The sequence below is a fragment of the Populus nigra genome, chromosome 1 (assembly GCF_951802175.1).
Source record: "Populus nigra chromosome 1, ddPopNigr1.1, whole genome shotgun sequence".
Classification (NCBI taxonomy): Eukaryota; Viridiplantae; Streptophyta; class Magnoliopsida; order Malpighiales; family Salicaceae; genus Populus; species Populus nigra.
In genome coordinates this window covers 40831850-40847412 of record NC_084852.1, presented here as the reverse complement: position 1 = coordinate 40847412, position 15563 = coordinate 40831850, and the positions used below count along the sequence as shown (strand labels likewise).

General features: G+C 32.1%; 1 protein-coding gene across 5 annotated transcripts; it reads right to left on the bottom strand.

The window, feature by feature from the left end:
* Nucleotides 1-6975: 6975 nt before the first annotated feature.
* LOC133677126 (uncharacterized) lies at nucleotides 6976-15221 on the bottom strand. Of its 5 annotated transcripts, none has more exons than XR_009835697.1 (13): nucleotides 14925-15221; nucleotides 13631-13743; nucleotides 13427-13554; nucleotides 13264-13351; nucleotides 10003-11071; nucleotides 9818-9872; nucleotides 9630-9711; nucleotides 9378-9458; nucleotides 8800-8904; nucleotides 8662-8711; nucleotides 8392-8536; nucleotides 7599-7774; nucleotides 6976-7279 (listed from the first exon to the last, which is right to left on the bottom strand). XR_009835697.1 is itself a non-coding variant. In XM_062098979.1 (12 exons), exons 1-12 carry the CDS (start codon nucleotides 15103-15105, stop codon nucleotides 7691-7693), a joined length of 2166 nt encoding a protein of 721 aa, XP_061954963.1. In that variant the 5' UTR covers nucleotides 15106-15221; the 3' UTR covers nucleotides 7562-7690. The 5 variants fall into 5 exon arrangements, 3 of the variants coding, with proteins under 3 accessions (XP_061954963.1, XP_061954947.1, XP_061954970.1); XR_009835698.1 differs by having other exon boundaries at nucleotides 6976-7272; XM_062098979.1 differs by lacking the exon at nucleotides 6976-7279 and having other exon boundaries at nucleotides 7562-7774; nucleotides 13427-13533; nucleotides 13625-13743.
* Between the last annotated feature and the right edge of the window lie 342 nt (nucleotides 15222-15563).

Sequence of the window (15563 nt, the reverse complement as noted above, 5' to 3'; positions counted from 1 at the left end):
TGGGTCTAACCCTTTAATTGTCACCATATATATATATATATATATATATATATATATATATATATATATATATATAGAGAGAGAGAGAGAGAGAGAGAGAGAGAGAGAGAAAGCTGCTCTCGTGGTCGTATCAATTAGCTAAAAAGCCTGAAAAAAATGTCGTTCTAGATGATATGATACCTGTTGAAACCAGATACAAAGGATTAGCCAGTGCACCACTCAAAACAACATAAGATAATTTCTTTTAAAATAAAAAAAGAAGAATAATTTGTTCCAATTAGGAAAATTAATCAGAGATATTTTGTGTATGTGTGTGCATTATTAGTTTAAAATATGATGTGGTGTCTGGACCACCTTAAACGTGTATTTCTCACATAAATATCTTTTCTTGTTCTTTGTATTTATTTTGGATTTTCTTTAGATATTAATATTCAAAGATAAGTTTTTTTTTTCTCTCCAAATTTATTATCTATACAAAGAATTAAATGGAGCTTGGATTTGCGTTCCATGATCATACAAATGCTTTATCTTTGTGATTTATTACATATTAATTTTATTTGAGAAAGGCAGTTTTTATGATCTATAATGCAAGAAAATTAACATATATATTTATCAGTCAAAACACATCATACAACCACGATCCATTGCAAGAGAATCATTCGTCGTAAATATCTTACTTTAATTACGAATCACTTTTGTCATATTAAATACAAAAAGGATAAAAGAAAAGGGAGAGAAAGTTGGGTTAAAGCATGCTAGGTTGAGAATATGACCATTTATGGACTACGTATGAGGCACGGATCATGCGCAGTAGCACGCTCGTAGATGTCTAATGAATACATGGGCGATAATCGACGACATAAATGCATCTGGGAAAACCAGAGAGAACCTTGTCAATTAGCATTGCCCTACAGAATGCGAAGCGGTAGGTGTTTCCGAGGAAAAACCAAGGAGGTAGGAGGGGGAGTGAAGCCAAGCTTGGAAGAATATGGAATTTTTTTTGTTTTTTTTTTTAAAAAAAATTATGAACAAAGAAATGGAATGATATGATGGTGATTAACGTAATTCCCAAGGAAAGGAGAAGCATCGTCGTGGTTGGGAGATGGTGGGAAGGAAGGAGAAGTAGAAGTGGGGTCACGCCTCCCAGCTGTAGGTTTTTGTCCTCTTTCATGAACCTAAGATGGAGACAGTCAGCCTATTGCTGGTGTCCCTTTTCCTTTCTTTCTTTTCGTCTTTTTATTATCTTCTTCTGCTTCTTCTTCTTCCAAGTGAAAAATAATTGTATTGAAAAATAAAAAACGAGGTGATGAATCATGAAGCAGACTGTGGTCCCAGACAAAATACTTGGAGAGAGAAAGAGAAGGTAGGAAGGATGGTGTGGTCACTTTCAATCAGCCCCTCCCCTCCCCTCTCTCTCTCTCTCTCTCTCTCCCCTCCCTTTTCTCTTTCTCTGTTTACTTTCCCTTTTTTAAAAAAAAAAAAAAAGTCACTCGTCTTGTTTACAGAAGTCAATCCATTTCCTAATCATGCTACCCTCCACTGGTTATCTACTAAAACCCTAATTGCCCAATTTAGGACAATAATAACTCAAGAGTGATACACTTCCCAAATTCAGAATATCGAAGGATTGAAGGGGGGAAATTGCTTAATTATTGGAGGGTGAAACATGGCAGGTTGTCTGTGCTGAGTCAGTTTGATCTAATGCGTTATTGTCCACTCCTTCTATTGGATGTATGTCTATGAATGAGAATTTTAGTCGATAACTATTCCTTTTTTTTAAGCCTCCATCATCATTATTATTATTATTATTATTATTATTATTATTATTATTATTATTTATGCTGGGAATTAGATAAAACAAATTAAATCTGAAAAAATATACAAGTTGTGAAAAATCACAATATTAAAGCTTCGTCAACATATCAAATTTAATTAAAATTCCAAACTCAACTTCTTGTTTAGCTTTAATATCAAATTAAATTCTGAGAGTTATCTTGAAGTGACTCGGTCAACTTAACAAATTGAAAGATAATTCAAATGACCGTTAAAAAAAATGATTTGATTTTAAAAAAAAATTTAAGATGATATCTTTTTTTTAATATTGAAACAATAATATATTAGGTGGACTCGGGCTTCATGACTTGATCCATCAAATCCACAACTCGATTCATGAAATTCATTGGCCTTAGTAACTTTGTTTTTAAAAAATATTTTTTACCTAATGATATGATAAAAAATGGACATTCATAAAATTAAACACCGGTCAAATACTGAGATGTTTGTTTGAAACTGTGATAACTTTATAGAAAATAAACTGAAATAAATTATGAATACCTATTTAGAATCAACTAAATATTGAATAAAATTGATAAAAAAGACAAAAAGAATTCAATTAAAAGAAAATAAATTAGATCCATTCAAAAAAATATTAGTAAAAACTTCCAACAATTTTAATTAAGGAGAAAATTTTATCTTTTTAATCAAAATTATCATTACTTGTTCATATTTTTTTTTCTTCTAACGAGAATATTTTCAAAAACATTATTTCTTAAATACAAAAATATTATGATTTGAAAAGTATGTTTCATTCATGAAACAAAAGAAATCATAACACGATAATCTTTAAGCAAATATATAAAAACAAAAATAAGAGAATAATTAATTTGATAAAATTAAAAAAAAAAGTTACTAAAGAATATTCATGAGTAATTTTATTTATTTTTTTGAAAAATTTGTGCATATCAAAATTAATTGTTAACATTACAATCAAAAGGTCTAATCTTATTTGAAAACTATGATATAATTGGATAAGTTTTTAAAAATCACTTAAATAATTTTATTTAAAGTAATCTTATTCTAAAATAAAAATGAAAATCTGAAGGTCATTTAAAAAAGGCAAGACAAGCCTAGCCTTAAAGAAATAAAAAAGCCTAGAAAGGCTCGCATTTGTTTTTTAAATGAGTGGACAACATGTCGTCGAATAATTTAAATTTTGGTCACCCGGCCCTCAGTGACCAAAAAATCAAGGTCTAAGTTTTTAGACCATTGTAACCCAACTTTCAACTATTTTTTATTTATTTAAAAACCATCATAAGGACTTAAACAAATCTATTTTCAACCCCAAAACATCCTCTAATATTTCTAAAAATCCAAAATCAAACCGGGTAATTTTTTCCAGATTTCAATCTATTTTTTTGGCATGGTTAAAGGTCAAAACCACCTACATTCAAGTTCACTATTATAGACAATCTTATTGATATCAAAATCAATTTTTTTTATGAACAGAATATAGTCGACCCAAAGCTCTCTGTTCTTTTATTTTTCAACAACTTTCTTAATCATCTAAAAACTCACATAGACTAAAATACATGAGAAATGATGTTTAGGAAAAAAACATAAAAAAAATGTCAGGACTAAATATGAAAAAATCTAAAAACTGAGGAATTGTAGAGTAATATTTCATGCAAAAATCATTCAATGTTTTTACTATTAACTATTCATTGGATAATAAAACATTGAAACATTCTAACTTATTGATACCAAGATCAATATTTTTTGTGAAGATAATATAGTCGACCTAAAGCTTTCTCTCTCCTATTGTTTCTCAGTGACTTTCTTACTTTTCTATTAGCTCACAAGGACTGAAACCCACAGAAAAATAAATTTAGAATCGGAACATAAAAAAAACTACTAGGATCAAATATCAAAAATTATAAAAAGGGATTAAAGCATAATATTCCATGAACAAAAAAAAAGCATTCATGTGTTTACTATTAACTGTTCATTTTACCTTTCACTAGACAATTAAACATTGAAATGTTCAATATATTTATTGTTAACTATTTATTTTACTGTTCATTAGACAATAAAACACCAAACCCTTTTATTTTGTACTAGTAAAAAACATATACATGTTTTTCCAAAAAAAAAATTGGATATAATTTTTTTTCGATCATAAATAAAAATGCTTATACACACATTTAATTAAATAAACTGATATTTGACCAAGAGATAACTAAGATTAAGATATTTGATCTCACAACATGGATCATGTACTTAGTTGTGTTTAATAACTTTGTTTCTTATAATATTGTTTTTTATTTATTCAAACGATCATCTGTTCCAATAAGTAAACAAAAAGTCATTAACAAAAGCAAATTGAATTAAACTATTTGTCGATATGGGTCAATCAAGGTTAATCCACTACCCCCGAGATCATGGACATAAAATTAGGATAGCTCTATTGAAAGAATAGTGAGAAAAATACATGAACATTAATTTCAAAAATTTAAATGTTGAAGAATGAGATTGAAAAAAAAAATTTAGAACCTTAAAAAAGACTAAAATCAGCCCATGTTAACCTTTGAAACCGATGACGACCATGGTCATGAGAACGATATTGATTACATAGAAGGCAAACTCAAAAAAATAAAGCAAAATTCTCAATAAAAAAATGTTGAGCGATGAAACAAAAAATAATAATAAAAAGGCAATAAAAAATCTAAGTCAACCCACTTACCCCGCAAACATGAGCATGAGATTAAGATAACTTCATATAAAAAAAAAGTGAAAAAAAAGAAGCACGAAGACCAATTCCAAAAAAACCATGTTGAATGATGAAATTAAAAACAAATTGATTTATAAAATGACTTAAAAAAGCTCAAAGTCAACATATGTTAACTTTCGAAACTCATGACTCTAGTCACGAGACCAAGACTAACCCCACAGAAAACAAAAAAATACAATAAAAAAGGATTCAAAACAAAACAAACAACAATAAAATAAATAGAGACCAAATTTGACATAAAAATAAATTAAAATCAAAGTTTTGAGAGATGGAATTGAAAACAAAATTTAATTAGTAAAAAGGTTAAAAAAATCAAAAGAATAAGGAACAAATTTGATAAAAATCAAATTAAATCAAATGATAAGGACAAAATTGAAGAAAAAATCAATCAAAAGAAGATAAAAAAAAATTAAACAAATAACAACCAAAAGAATAAGGATCAAATTGAATAAAAAATAAATGGCAAGACACCTTCATAATTTGACAAGGATAAGTGAGAAAGGAGGGAGGAGGGAGGAGAATAAGAAAGTCCACCAAAGCCCAACCAACACATAGTTGTACATATGGGCCATATAATGACAAACTCATCTTTTTAATATGGATTGCTACAGTGGTTTATCTACTTGTTTTATAGTTTATTTTTATTAATCATAATATAATGGTGTGGTCTTGTTGTTTTGTTTAAAGTCATGGACCAACAAGAATGTTACAGGTGTTGCAATAGTAATAGACAACTTATTATCAATTGTGAATTTTTTGTTACGACTTCTGTCTATTAATTGCATCTTCATAAAGCTTTCTTGAAAAGTTCTCTTCACTTTCTCACTCATCTCCTAATGTAAAGATATACTTTTATTGATGCATCAACCCAAGTCAGGCGAATTACACCTTAAAGCTAAAGGTTTTCACGCCACTCATTACAAAACAAAACTAAAAACTTAGTGTTCATTGTACATCAAGCCATAAATTACTATAGATTAGAACAATTAAATAATCATTTTGTCATTTTCAAACAAAATCATTTAGCTATTATGGGTAAAATAGTCTTTTCCATAAGGTCCATTTATCATTATCATATTGATCGAGAACAAATAAGTTTTTTTACATTTTAGATACACGATGAATGTGTTAAATACCTTTAAATTAAAATTTTGATCCAAGATCTTTTCGATCTTTTAATGCTTTGGTTGCATAGTGAAATGATTATATTTTTTTTAAAAGTAAAAAATAAAAATAAAACTAACAATCAGGGGATTTTTATATTTTCATCATATTTTTTTAGTTATAATTAATTTGAATGAGAAGCAATCCAATCTTTTAACAAATATAAAAATAACGAAAAAAATAAAAGTTGATGAGCTTGTTAGCGAACTATCATGCAAAAAATACTACCATCATTTAAGCATTTTTTTTTATGTTAGGAAAAAATTAACTCAGCCTACAACATAACACAAGTCATCTAGCCATATTTGTTTTTGCGTTTTAAAAGTATTTTTAAAAATATTTAAAATTTAAAATTTGTTTCTTTGCTTCAAATCATTCAGGGGCTTTTTATATTTTCATCATATTTTTTTAGTTATAATCAATTTGAATGAGAAGCAATCCAATCTTTTAACAAATATAAAAATAACTAAAAAAATAAAAGTTGATGAGCTTGTTAGGGAACTATCATGCAAAAAATACTATCATCATTTAAGCCATTTTTTTTTGTCAGGAAAAAATTAACTCAGCCTACAACATAACACAAGTCATCTAGCCATATTTGTTTTTGCGTTTCAAAAATGTTTTTAAAAAAATTTAAAATTTAAAATTTTTTTCTTTGTTTCAAATTAATATTTTTTTAGTATTTTTAAATTATTTTGATACGCTAATATCAAAAATAATTTTTTAAACATTTTAAAAAGTAACTACAATCACACTTCCAAACACATTAAAATATCAACCTTAACTATCATAATAAGCCTAAACTATCTTGCAAAAAAACAAAACCGCAGCAGCTTGAGAAGAACAATCTCCCATGGAAGCCGCCAGTTACCAGGCATGCCATACACCTAAGAGACTAGACCTAATTCGAATATGTGCTGTAGTAGGGTTAACCTGAGTGTTCCAGTTTTGATTGCTTTTTGGGTCACATAACGATTAAAACATAAAACAAAGAAAGAAACGTCAGCTATAGAAGCCTACAAGGGGTCCTCATTGTAAATTTGATTTTGGGGTAAAAAAAACCAAAAACTCATCCGGGCATGTAGTCAAAATATATCATCAAAAGTAACGAGCTTTCGAGCTGGGCACCGAGGATTCTCAATTTTTTTTTTTTTTGAGGTGAGGTCCCTTCCATCAATACTCGATGCTGACATTGCATGATATGACTAGCTTTTAATACAGTAAAGATTTGATTGGAGAAGCAATAACCCTAACATAAATCCAAAATTTATTCCTAAATGCTGTTGTCAATTTGTTACGCCACATCAACATCAGCCAGTAGTTCGAAAATAGCATGCCTATAACTTTTCAAGCGTGCATTTAGCTTTGACGAGATATAATTCAGCCAGGTGAAGTTGCATGGGCGAGACCACATAGCTCTAAATGTAAATGGGTCCTCCATATGGACCTACCAGTGCCACCTCCAAAGACATTTCACTTGAATAAACTAGAACCATTGTTGCTCATTTTTCCAGATGTTGAAACAAGGGACCCCTTTCAATCTGTCAACTATTCCACAAAAATCAAAGCTAAGCACATGCTGAGCCGGGGTAAAAAACGAAAACAAGATAACAAGAATAATTTGACAGGATTTTGCAAGGGCGCGGGGCTATATACTGCATTTTTACAAGGGGAAACTTAGGGACGTTTGTTTTAGTGGGTTGAAAATGTATTTTTTCATTTTTAAAAATGAAATTTTACTTGAAATTATTTTTTTTATTTTAAATTATTTTGATCTGTTGATATTAAAAATAATTTTTTAAAAAATAACATACTTTCTGCGAAAAATACTTTATAAAACAACCGCTACCACACTTCCAAACATTACCTTACTAATGCAGTTTATTGTTACGAAGGATAACATGGGGTCGAAATACAAGCCATTTAATGAACAAACTTCCACAACACCTCCAGCAAAATTCACATCAGACTACACTTGTCTTTTGACTTTGCATCAAACCTGGAAGATGAAGAAGATGTGGTTTTCCCACTGCTCCTTGGCACCTGCAAGAAAAAAAAGAAGAAAGAAATCAATCTTGTGAATGAGTAGTCATATATGGTTATAAGTTTAAAATAAAAGTGCCATCGCCTGCCTCGTTAGAAAAGAAATCAAAACAAAAGTTGAGTGATCGCAAATAGTATTCCATGAGAACGAAGGGATCTACAGTCAGAACAAATCATCTCTATATAGGGCACTACCTCAACCCTTAACTTTATGCCATCCTAAAATGCTGCTAAACGGAAGGTTCTTGTCAACGTCCATGAATGACAAATCCTAGATCAAACTGTCAAATTGGCAGATGACCACGAGAAGAGTGGGAATTCACAAACTCCACTTTAAGTTTAGACTTTAGATATAAGTGCCAGAAACTCATTTAAATCGTAAGCATCTTGTATTTATTGATTGGTCGCATGCCTTAAATTAAAATACATTATTCATTAAACCTCGTTAATTAAGTATCCTTATGCTGGTTTTTTTTTTTTTAATAGAAATCAAGTCAATGACCAGCCAAGGTAGGCCAATAAACAATAGCAACTGAAAAACAAATACCATGATTTCTTATTTCTATAGCCAACAAAATATCCAAAGCATCCAAGCATAAAAATTATAAATGATCTACCTGGGGGCCTGTGATTAGCCTCGAACCACCAGTACTGGAGGGTTGCTGCATGTTATGGCGTTGTGGCGGCGGCGGCGGCGGCTGCTGCTGCTGCTGCTGCTCAAACTCCTGTTGCTGCAGAGCTATTGCCAGTTGCAGATCAGAGCTGCCATAATAGCACAATTAGTACATACATTCATGAATAGAGATCACTAAATTAGTAATGGTCGTATATCCACATTCCAACTAAAGATTAAATGGGTGCATAAGCAACAAAAGTTAAAAGAGTACTTTATATCCAAACCCGCTTGTGCAGCACTATCGATGCTGGCAAGATAATCCTGAGACATGTAGTTAAAAATAAGTTTTAATAGTAAAATATAAAAAGATGAAAAGTTCTAAGAATATTTTGGACCAAAAAGTACATACAGCAGTACTGGTCACGGCATTGTGCTCATCCCATGGGTCATTTGAATGACTTTCCACCCTGAATTCCTTGAAGTTGCCTGTCATAAACAATGTATCTCCATTTACCTGAAATCATGGGAAGTTAAGATTAGGATAAATATTCTCAGGGGAAGAAAAGATCAATATACCAACTCCACAAACAATGCCCAAAAAGAACAATTCAGCAAGTTATTCAATAAGGTATGGCAAATTCAGAAATCTGATATATACCTTTAGCTTATTTTGAGGTTACAGAAGAAAATTGAAAAAAGTCAGAAAATGAATTTATTACTCATGGGCTTTTGGAAGTTAGGAGTTTAAAGGAAAATCTTTATTACCATTGACTTCTATTAAGACACCCAATGTAGCATGACTGCCAGCAAAATCACGTTAATTTTGATTAGATGTGGAATAACACACACCTCAATCCAGATTTCAGAGTAGAACAAAATTATGTCCTTGCATACTAGTTTTGACTAGAACTGGAATTGGGAACCAACCTCAGTATAATATTTTATCTAATGCCTTAACAAAGATGATATCTGAGCACACAGTCTTACCTCATTTAGTTTCTCCCACACCAAATCAGGCTGATTAATGTAACCTTGGTCTGTAGCTAAAAGATACAGCTCACCATCATACTGCAAATTAAACAGGAGTAGATAAACCATTGACATCCAGGAAAAGAAAAACAGGAATCTAAATAGTCTTTCTTTAAATGGGTCACTACTAATAACAGGTCTCATTTGAAATAAGAAGCTACAGCATAGAAGGCTAAGCCACAAAAGAGCACATCCCAAACTGTAACTAACCTTAAACATGGTGCTAAAGTGATTGTTACGGAAAAAAACACACAACTCTCGCTCTTTAAGCCCATCCTGTAAGCAAAAGAGACTGCAAAAAATATTAAGGAAAACAGATGATGACCTAATCCAGATCCAGCAGAAAAAAATCTACAAGGAACAGGGAGATTCAATAGCCAAGCACTGGGTCAACATACCCATAAAAGGTCAACTGACTAGCATTGTTCTTCAAAAAGTTCCCTATCAGCTCCCCTAAAACATTTCAAATATATTCAATATATTAACTTACCACACAATATATCGCACAATAGGATGTAAAAGAAACAAAGATATGAATAAAATCCAAGACAACTAACATATTTTAACATGAATCATCACTCACCTTGCTGTGGAGTGATTTCATCCTTAGACCTCACAGTTCTATCAGCTTGTTCTGCAAGAACCACTTCACCTTCATACATAGGCTCTCGCTCTTCATAATTTGAAGTTCCTGTATCCAAAATGCATTCTTCTCCCTCGTATATTGGCTCACTGCCATCAACACTTGAAGTAAAGGTATCAGGTGCGTCTATGTTCTGCATTCTGCCAATAGATGAATTTGACTCTAGAACTGGTGAAGCTGACCCTGGTACATCCTCCTTGTCACGCCCATTTGAAATATCTGCTGGTTCATGAACCTCGGTAATAGAAGTGCACTGATTCTCAACCTTCTGACTGTAATGTAAAATATCCACACGGTCTCCATTCAAAGATGCAGTACTCTTTCCACAAGAAAGGGACACTGCGTCTTGAATCTCAACACCTGTGTCAACACTACGATTCTTAATGGTATCATCACAAGAGATATGTTCTCCAGATTCTGTACAGGTTGAATGATCAAAATGAACATTCAGATCAGTCTTTAAGGAAGAGCACATCACTTCCCCTGGAAGAGTAGTTTCCAAGGATGTCAGATTATTATTATCATCATTGCTCAATGCATTAAAACTGCCATCAATACCAACAGGTCCCTCTGATGTATCCAAGGAAGTCACAGTCGCAGCCCCCTTCATAGATGTACTTTCATCTGAACCAACAAACAAAACCCTTCCATTAACATCAGATACAAGAGAATCGCCTGCTGAACATGGCAACTCAGCCTCCGAAAATTTTAAGACCCTCAATAGTGCTGCTGCTTCTTCTAAATCCCCTTTTCTTACATTTTGATGATCAGAGGCTGAACGTGGAGAATCATCAAAAGACCTAGCTTTTGAAAGACAGGGAGAAGGAACGCCCAAAGTTGCAGTTGTAGCAGCAACAAAGTCAACGCAGTCTTCCTCGGTCTTACTTTTAAAATCTTCCCTGGTAACATTTTTACTTTCATCTTCCATGTTTCTTGTTTCCAGAGCAACAAGCTCCCCCATAAGAGTATTATAGGACTTTGACCCGATGGCATTAGCAGTATCATAGTCCTAGTGCATATGATTAAAGAAAATCAATCATCCCAAAGTTAAAACCAAATCACGACATCCAACCATGGAGGCTTTCTAATAAAAAGCAGGACCATTTAAGGAACAAGGAGGAAGGTATTGTCAATTTTACATCCTGATAATTTTAACTACTTATTTCCCCAACTTAATGCAACTAACAAAATATGCTTTTGCAATTACAAGATTCTGAACAACTTTAAGAATCAGGAACTTGCAAATAATAAAATAAAAAAGAAAGCAAAAGGAAAGAGCAATTCCCATCCAAATGTAAAGTGAAACCCATGCAAATTGTGAAATATCGATTTTTTTCTCAGCATCAAGATAACAAATGGGATCTATCAAAACAGAAAGAACCTGTGACCATTCATATAAGAAAATGGTCTCCATCTGATGAAAGGAAATAAAGTAAGTTTTAAAAGTGGCTAATATAGAAAGCATCCACAAAAGGTAAAATTACGCAATCAGTATGCAAATAATGAGATCTCAATGACATAATTTAGGATCTTGGACCTCCATGGAGTGGATCCTAAAATCCCCAGTAATTATCGGGTTTTTTTTTTTTTTTTGGTTTTATACTTCTTTGATTGAGTGGTGCCTCGTTTATGAAAAAAAGAAAGAAAGAAGCTCTATGTCTAAATGATCTCTTTTGAACAAGAGATCATGCAACAAACAAAGCATAACTTCTAGAAAACAATCTAACAAGACATAAGGACAGAAAATTCAAATGCCATTGCACCGCTGACATGTTTTAACTGAGCTATATTTAGTCTAGGGGTAAATCATGTCCAAATTTTAAGGCTTTAATTTGAAATAGGAGTATTAGTATTAAAAAAAAAAAACTAGCACCAAATAAATCTGATCAAGAACAGATCCCATTGCAAAGTAACAATTATCCATTGGCTCAACATATACAAGAAAAATTTCACTTGAAGGCAACTGGATATCGAATCAATACCAGTTGAAAAGGTAACCATGCACCAAACCAATAACAGTTGATTCACAATGAAGTAGCGAAAAACTAAAAACTAATTTCTAATAATCTTTAAGCCTCCAATTCTTGCTAGCATTACCTAATCTTCAATATGGTGCTTACAAGTTTTACTCTGGCTTCAAACAATTTTCACTAGCAGCAAAAGGTAAACAGCAAATGACCTAACATGACAAGTGCTTACTGCTTCACACAAGTATTTTCATTTCCTACCTTTTATTTTAAGAAAACAATTAACAAGGTCTGCATGAAAACGGACAAAAGTATTTCCTGTCAACAGACATGCCAAAATATGCAAGATTGCAATATCAAGATTACAAAAACATATTATTCCCATAAATGAGTCTGGTTCCCAAATGACATCCATCCATGAAAAACCACTGTCAGTGAAGCTTTCTCCAACATATGTAGTTGGTGAGATAATTGGAATTAACCTCAGGTATGCCTCCCTGCAACTTTTAGTTTCCCTTTCAAGACAAGTAGAACCAGACTAGATAGTGCTTTTTTTCTCTGCTAACTTCGAAAAGAGAGGTTATACAAGATTTCCAAGGTTGCAGAGAAACAACTGTTTGAAAATTTCCTAAGCCAGTCAAGTCCTAGCTCATTCATACATGACCAGTTTACATTCTCTTAATCTAGAAAGTGTGAGGCTTCCTCCCCACACCATTTCAAATATCCACAATCAAGAATATCTTCCTAGACATTTCCATTGTGGAAAAACTTGCACTCTCATGAACCCTAGTCCTTTAGCCAACCAAATACAAGTCACATTAATCTTAATGATCTACAAGAAACACCGAGCTTGGCATTTTTAGTGTCCTCCATGTTTTTTGTGCCCAACTATACAGACATGCCGATGTTTTCATTTTGTCATTTCCCTAGTATACATGCTGGTCATTACCTGAAGAGGCATCCAAGCTTATACCTTGAATGACATACATGTGGAGAATTCATTTTGTTAGGCATATGTTAGTGTAAAGTGTAAAAATGAAAATCAGAAAAAAGGGGAGCAATCAATGGAAGTTGAAAATTGAAGGGCATATAAAGTATAATTAGGAAAAGACCCTCTCATTAACACTTCCATACAGGCAACCAGGCATCAAAGGCATTCAAAGAACAAACAAAACTGGAGTAGATTAATTTAATTCAACTGAAATATAAAATGTGAAGCTTGGAAAGTGCATACCAAGGGATCAACTATCCAACCATGGTATAAAGGAATGTCAAGCAAATCAAATATGGCACATTCTCGGGTAAACTCAAAATCATCTATCCTGCATGGTCATATAAGCTGGTTAAATAACTAAGAAAAAGCAGTGAGAGAGAGAGCTAGGGGGGAAGAGGCCTACCTCCTAAACTTTAGATTTACATCAATTCCAGTTGCAAGTCGTGGAAGCAAATCAATAGCATCTGCAATATTCTGCTGTTGATTTTCGACATATCCTGCATCTTTGTTCTGCATGATGAGAAAAACAATCTAAACAACATAACCAATAAAGAATAAGTATATTGAAGCAAACAAAAAAAAAATTGCTCATGGTTATTACATTTACATTACTGTTGGAATCAATCAATCGTTCTGCAACAAGGGATAGCAATTTCTCCTGTGAAACTTCAGCGCTATCTGGGCTCAAATTTAGATTGTTCTTTAGCAGAAGAACATTACCTATAGCAAGCCCACATGTTCATAATCAAACCACCTTTCTGATTGTAATTCCCACCAAAACTTGGCAAGGTGGTCCTTTGCATATATTTTATGAAATAGTCCACTAGCAGAAAATGTAAAAATATAATAATCTTTCAAGATAATGTAATCCAAAACCAGCAGCATTTGATGATTAAACAACTGATGCCTTCATTTCACCGAGAAACTATTCTAGTGAGACAAATCACAAAATCCAAGCCTCTTTATGGTAGTTAAAAAAAGGCAGTGTAAAGAAAAAACTACATGAACTTCATTAACCAGAGTGTCAGGGGGACTATGTCTAACACAATTTTTTTGGGTTCAGTGAAGTCAACTGCTGAATTTCTTGGCACCAGAACCACAATTAGCTTAACAATAGAAAAGACAATATTTCTCTAAAAACTCAATCCTAAGAGTTCTTGTTGCCAAAATAACAATGAACTTAACAAAAGAAAAGCATATTTTCACCTAAGCAGTGAATCCCAGCATTAAACGAAACATGACCGAAGTTTTCTGTAAGAATTTACGATCAACTATCCCTAATAATGAACTGAAATCCTAGCAGTCAAATTCTCAACTTACCACACAAGCAATTTCAAGATTGCACATCGTAGATTCTGTTTCTCCATAGGTTATCAACCAGTATTAGAACATTACACTTGCCATACCTACCTAAATTCCCTTCACATTCAGTTCTCTCTCAAAATTACAAGCAAAATATAAAAAACCTTAAAAAATTGAGAACCTAAACTAAATGCCTAAGTTCTTTCAACCACAGTAGTGAAAAGTATTACTTCACAACATCAATTTCAATTGCTTATTCCTTGCATTAAACTTCAATAACATTAAAAGGAACCTTAAAAATCACAGAAGCAGTTGATCAAATTAACGAATTTTCCAATTTGCATCATTAGCAACTCCAAATTACACCTAGTTAATCAATTAACCACTATTGAGAAGATATCCAAGAATTAAATTGTATTCTTAAGAAAAACAAGAAACGAATTTTCAAGACTGCCTAACCCGGTCATTTTCCATGATCAAATTAGATTGCAAACGAACTTCCCTGATTTCTCGGAAACCTAAAAACATTCTTTTCACTTTCGTAAAAATCAAGCAAAGCAAGTGAACGAACGAGCAAGAAGGAGAGAGAAAATGATTACAGATGGCTAGCAGAGGACAAGGTCCATTGTCATTTTGGAGAACGATAGGAGTGGTACGGCCTAAGAACTCTATCGTTTTGGTTTTGTGAAGGCACTCCTTCTCTTGCTCTTTCACTGCTGCTACTTGTTGTCGATCTTGATTCTGGTTTTGTGATTCTTCGCTTGGAGGAGAAGAAGCCATTTCTTTTTTTGGTATTCAAGAAGGGGCTGGAGGATTGTGAAATTTTAACTTTGATCACGAGAAAGAGAGGTGTAAACGACGACTCGTTTTTTATGTTTTTACAATAATCTGTACTGTAGTATAAAGATAGAGGGAGGTTTTTTTTTTAATGCGGATGCTCGGTCATGTATATCTGAATTAATTTTATAAATTTTAAAATTAATAAATTCAGATATTAAAATTTTTAAACAAACACGTTTCATAATTTGTTCTATAAATTGAAATGAAAATCATAAACCTTGATTAATTACATTATTGAGAATTTCAAATTTAATCTTAACTCTCTTTATAATTGATATTGTGATAATTTTTACGTTTAAGGTTTGAAAAAATATATTTTAAAATATCAATAAATTATAATTTTTTTCAACCAGCTTTTTTTAAAAAAAGTTTTAAATAAAATTACAATATATTAATTA